The 6,000-nt window shown below is 41.1% G+C and overlaps 1 protein-coding gene across 5 annotated transcripts in view; it reads right to left on the bottom strand.

The window, feature by feature from the left end:
• Positions 1-336: 336 nt before the first annotated feature.
• Positions 337-6,000, bottom strand: part of ralgps2 (Ral GEF with PH domain and SH3 binding motif 2) — a 56,777-nt gene continuing 51,113 nt past the window's right edge. For 3 of the 5 annotated variants that reach the window (XR_015101359.1, XR_015101360.1, XR_015101361.1), the window contains 3 exons: positions 5,883-5,988; positions 4,030-5,467; positions 3,831-3,882 (listed from right to left, as the gene is read on the bottom strand). Coding sequence is in view for 2 of the 5 variants with exons in the window: in XM_086115438.1 (XP_085971564.1) it covers positions 3,338-3,367; positions 3,791-3,882; positions 4,030-4,135; positions 5,375-5,467; positions 5,883-5,988 (427 nt within the window). In the remaining 3 variants the exon portion in view is untranslated. Of the gene's footprint in view, positions 3,368-3,790; positions 3,883-4,029; positions 5,468-5,882; positions 5,989-6,000 lie in introns of those variants that run through there. The other 2 variants (XM_086115438.1, XM_086115439.1) reach the window with 1 other exon arrangement.

Below are 6,000 nucleotides of genomic sequence, written 5' to 3'. Positions count from 1 at the left end.
GCTGCCAATTTAAAAATATTGTAAAAATGCTTTTCATTGTAAAACGTTTATAAAATATTCATGAACATTCATTCGCAAAAAAGTCTGAAAACTACCGTATGATTTAACGTTTGCTGCTGTAAAACTGTTTAGGCATGTTAAAAAAACAGCTAAGAAAAATTCTCCTTCAAAACATTAATTTCACAATATTTATTGTGATTGTAGTTTGCACTGGTCAAATGTAATGCATCATCCCGACAGTCTAACATTTGATCAAGATATTAAGAAAAAGTTAAACATTAGTAAAGCATAAAAATGATTTAACATTGATGAGACAAAGAGCTGCAGCCGAATGTGTCGAGTAAAAAATAGGGCAGAGTGTTTATTGGTTCTCAGTGTTCACACCGGTGAGCACATCACTCAGCAGTGAGGTCATAGCGCTCACCCTCACCCACACCAAATACCCACACACACCAAATACCCACCCACCCACACACGGGGGGGATGTACACATCAGCATTGCCAACATTTTGTCAAATTGTGGGTGGCAAACTCTCGCTCAGAAGGCAGGATTCATTCACAGCATGGAAACACATTGACCACATCATGTATTAAAAGATCAATTTATGGTGTGTGTGTGTGTGTGTGGTGTTTTGTTAAGAGGACAGGGGTCCACTTTAAACAGAAAGAGCGAGAAGGGAATTTTCACGACTTGCCAATGACTCAAAAGTGACTGGGGACGGAGGCTTGACATTTGAATGCCCCCCACCCTCCACCACCACCACCACCCACGTGAACATTCATTGTGTGAATTGTGATTGGCAGGTGGAGCGAAAGTTGTGTGACCCTAAACGCTACATTAGTGGGACACAAAAACAAACGACTCACAATAAGCGCTTTTTGTAATTTGAAAATTCCTAGTATGATTCAAAAATAACCCCCTGCCCTCCATGTACAAAAACCCCCCTTCTGCATCCTTTCCAAACTTTCAATTAACATTAGTCAGTTCATCGCTAACCACGACCGCAATGCATTTGAAATGTTTTTCCATGTCTATTCACCGTTTACAGGTGCTCAAAATGGCTGTCTTTTCGAAACGCGAAAACAATCCATCCGTTTTTTGTTGTGCTTGTCCTCATTCGGGTTGCAAATGCATTGTGGTGATGTCTCAAAGACATAAAAAGTCCCTGCGACCTCAGTGTCATTCACAGCCTCTTTTTCTTTTGCTGTTGTCCCAAATAACCACAGACGCTCACCCATGGTCCGCCGTTTTTCGCTCGGCCTTCAAGTCACGACGCAGATGATTGTTTCACAGCTGCCAGTGGCTCAAGTAAAAATATATATTTAGATATACAGTATATATATCTATATGCATACATGTACGTACAGGCATGCAGGATACTGCCGAGCCTGGCTTTGGTTTCCTCATTATATCCTCCACAGGATCGTCCGACTTGTGTGACCAAGTCTGCTGATTTTGTTTGGGCCTGTTAACTTCAGCTGGCGAGATTGTTGGGTTTACTTGTTGGGTCTGTGAAGTGCATTAGTGGGAGCTCACCATAGGCAGATGTGATGTAAACAGCCATTTTGAAAGCACTCAACAACCCAAACGTGCTTCTTCACTGGCACACAACATTGGCAAGGTGCGGATGCAAACGCTACAACTTGGTGGGGGCGTAAAAAATAAAACGCACCAAAAAATGCAAAGGAGGAAAAGAACATGGATGTACAGTAGATCAGTCACATCTGAGTTTCAATTTAATTTGTTCCAATTTTAATTTGTGACAGAACTATTATTACCATTCAAATATTCCGTTTTTAATATTGTGATGGAAAGAAAATTCAACAACCCTCCCAAAAATCCATGATACAAAAAAAATAAATCGGTGGAAAATAATATTTCCCAAAAATATGTAAAAAAATGTCCATGAAAATTCGGTGATTCAGATGTTTTTGAGGTTTCAATTTGGAGATTTGAAAAAAATTCAACAGCATAAAGAATTCGGTGCATTTCCTTGAAAGACACTCACCGAATTTTTCTATGTTGAACGTTTTACTTGTAAATGGCTTCAAACCAGAATTTTATATTTACAAAAAAATCAATTTGAAAAAACATTCAATTTAGATGGACACAATTATTCAACAATGACTTTATGGATTTAATTTTTTTTAACAAAACATTTTTAGTTTTGTACAGATTTTATTTACACTGAATATTTGAGATTTTCAAAGATTTTTTTATTGTTTCGAAATTTTTTAATGTTTTGTATACATTGATGGTTAAAAGCGTTTGTGTGTATACAGTATATACTGTGTATATATATAGTTTTTTCACCATTGTTTTAAACAGATATTTTTTCTATGTTAAGTTGTGTTACTTTAAATATATTTTGACTATTTTGAACTGTATCCTTTTTAAATTTTAAAACGGAATATTCTAATGGTATTTTCGAAATTCAAATATAAACTCAAACGACAGATCTACTTTCATGGTACGATACACAGCAAATGTAACAGTTTCAAATTCGATGTAACAGACACAATGTGCAATCAGTCTACTGCTTGGTAATACTGTGTCATCTGCACTGACTCTCTCCGCAAAACAGAAGAAAAGCATAACACTACTTTTTTGTAAAAAAAGAAACTCAACTCAGCTCCGGGTAGCTTTAGAGTCCACGGCACAGACTATCTGCTTCACAGTCTGCTTGTTGTTCTGTTGCCAGCCCAAAGTTGTTAAAATGGAGGAAGCATCCAAGCGGCGTGTTGTAGCTTAGATTCTGGGAATATCGTACCTGGGTGGGGTGACAGATGCGCCTACCCGCAAACACATTATATGTACAAAAACAATGGAAGGCTGAGGGGCTTCTAACTTAAAAAACAACAACAACAACAAAAAAAATAATAATAATTTAGGAAGCGACCAATTAGTGGAGCCCTTATGCTTGATCAAAGTTTCCACCCAAAAACTGTGAGCCAGGATACAGAAATGTTTTGAATGGCCCCAAAGTGAGTCTTCTGAGCACGTGAGAAAGGGGATACCCATTTAAAAAAAAAGGGGGGGGGCGCGGGGGAGACAAATCTAAATAAAAAGGAGGGGATGAGCTCCGTCTGATTGGTGAAAACCAGGTCCAATTGCCCAATCAGACACGAGAGCAGTGGTACGCTTCCTTGTTCAGTAGTCGAAGACCGTAAATGCACATACACGTAGACACACACACACATAACGTAGGGTTCTCGATTAAGGCAGTGGTGGCAGGTGATGCTGCAGTGAGGCCAGGGGGCGGCGGCAATGCGTTCATTGGGCAGTGAAAGCTCCAAGTGGTGGTCAGAAAGCTCCACCGCCTCCTTGTTGGGCCGCTCACTCGAATGACATCAGATTGGCTGGCACCTGCATGAGTAAAAAATTGGGTTTAAAAAAAATAATATTCCTGCATGATCAAACACCGCATCGGTTAAGTTATTATGTTTGATTGCTAAATTAATTAGGCTCTCGTTGCTTATCATGCTACAGATAAATATGTCACCGACACCAGCGGTGCCTAACAAAGTCGGTGGTCCCAACAAGTGAAAAGGCTAAATAAGGAAAACGAACGACGGGTTATATCATACGTCTGAGTTCAGTTTTCCTCTCAAGCTATTTTCAACATTTTACAGTGGTTAATCATGTGTATATAGTTTGGTAATCGTTTCCATATTGCCCATTACCTTATCGTCTATTCAATTCAAACACGGAAGTGACATGAAGCTCAGTTAAGTTGAACCAGCTACCAGAGCGCAACACTGTGAAGTTAATGTAACATGTAAATGGCACCTGTTGCCTGTTGCTCTGACACGCAGCACTCAGATGTTTGAACCACAGCAAGGCGTTCATCCTGTTGCCCGCTTGGTACTTGTAGGTGTTACCTAGGCAACAGAGAGACCACTTGTCACATTTTTTAAAAATGCCACAGAATAATATTTTATGAATATAACTTAACATTTTATATACAGAGTTGCCTTGTGTGTGTGTGTGTGTGTGTGTGTGTGTGCACGCGCGCGAGCGCAACTCACCATGCTCCGTGTCGGTCAGCATGAAGACATCCGGATGCTCGGGATCGTCCGCCATCATGGCCATCAGACCAACCACACACACGCTCTTACTGGACTTTGACTTGAACTGGCAGGACGACACCGGGAAACAATGTTAACGTATGTTTATGTACGTGTGTGCGTGCGCGCGTTTCCTCCACAAGGCTCTCATTAGCTGTGAGTGACACGCAGTATGGGAGTGATGTCACTGTTCTCATTAGTCAATGAGTGCTACCATCTGTCCGCACATGCACACACACGGCATGGCTCCTGCACAGTTTTCACTTCACACTGCCATCAATGTGATACAAGCTGAACAAGGAGCTTTGTGCAACAATTTCCCACGTCGGACAGCAATCAACTTCAATTCCGGCATGCTCGTTGGCTTTTTGTCTGAAACCACACTTAAAGAGCGGGACACAGTGAAAATTTGGCGAAATGTGAGCATTTTCCCTTCTTTGTGATCAAGCAACAAAGGCCAGATTATTGGAGGTCTTCAAACGATGATCCTGAACGATTATCTTGTGATGTGGGGTGTGTTAAGAGTCATTTTTTCCCCTCCTTGATCTGCTCCGAAAACTGCATGAACCATATAAATGGTATTTAGAATGGTAAATCTTTTGCCTTGTTATGTGGGGATCCTTGATTAGGATGTTAAAAATTAGGGACTATGGAAAGGCCGTGGAAAGTCTCAATCGAATAATTATAGGTCGACATAAAATGTTTACACTGAAGCTTCGCGGGCACCATATTAATGTAACTAAACAGTCATTTCAGGTCGAAGTACAATGTCATTGTACTGTATTCATACTACTCATAACCTTCTATTACTGGAACATTTGATACTGCTGACAATGAATGAAGTCGATCAGCTTTAGCGACTGGCAATCGGCATACTGTATGGTGGCTTGCCAACTTGTGGACCAGCCTCAAATATACCATTCCTTCAAATTAGGCCCGATTATCAGTATATACGTACCCAGCCTTAAGTCACACTTTTTCATGCAATCAGGCAGTCCAAAAAAACTAAACAAATTGATCACGTTGACCATTGTTTTCCCTTCTCGGCCGCACACCAAGTGGAATGTTCCTCCTTGACATCATTGTGTACCGACGAGAGTAAATAATGGCTATCAGATGTCTTAGGAAGTCGATGATGTTTGTTAGGGTCATTTAGTACATTGCGTTGTGTACATATAGACGTTCTTGCGCTGCGTGTTAAACATTTAATAGGTATCACCTGCGCCGGCGAACAAGCGTCGGAAAACCTGCGGTCTCTCATCAGCACGCAGGACGCACTCTGCAAGTGCGTGTATGCATGGCTTACATGTTTTCTCTCTGTTGCCTTCAGGGACTTGACAGGATAGTAGTAAAGTTGGGTACTACAGAGAGCCACCCAATATTTGGTCCAGGATGCCACCTGCAAGCACACAACAATTATGTCAGAAATTTGCATTGGTTTTAAAATACCGGTAATTATAAACGCAAACTTAAATTAACAAAAAATAAAAATTAAAAAATCTGCGATAGAGCAGGGAGCGGCCATTATTTGCGCATAAGTTCACTGAGGCATGTACTTTCCGAGCGCGCACACCACTAAGGGATGCGAGGGAGAAAAAGACGTCAAGATAATTAATATTCCTGATATGCGTTGGCCGGATTAACAACGGAGATTTTGTTGCTGTGCTTTGTTCGCCTCATTAATCAGCCGTCGTACCGGGAGCCAGATTGTAAACATCCAGAGAGCTCAACATTTGTTATGATAATGTCAAAGCGTTTTACGTCCTACAAGAAAAACTAATTAGTCAAAATCATACAAGTCTGTGTGTGCTCACCGTTGGTTTCTTGCCCTCCTTGAGTACGGTTTTCCGCCTCAGTACCCCCTGCACCGTCACCGCACCAGGATAAAGGTGAACCGCCAGCTCCTCTGACTCCGCCGAGCTACAAAACAGG

The sequence above is a fragment of the Hippocampus guttulatus genome, chromosome 7 (genome assembly GCF_054856545.1).
Source record: "Hippocampus guttulatus isolate MCC_2025c chromosome 7, RoL_Hgut_1.0, whole genome shotgun sequence".
Classification (NCBI taxonomy): Eukaryota; Metazoa; Chordata; class Actinopteri; order Syngnathiformes; family Syngnathidae; genus Hippocampus; species Hippocampus guttulatus.
The sequence above is the reverse complement of the archived record's forward strand: the minus strand, read 5'-3'. Positions and strand labels throughout refer to the sequence as shown.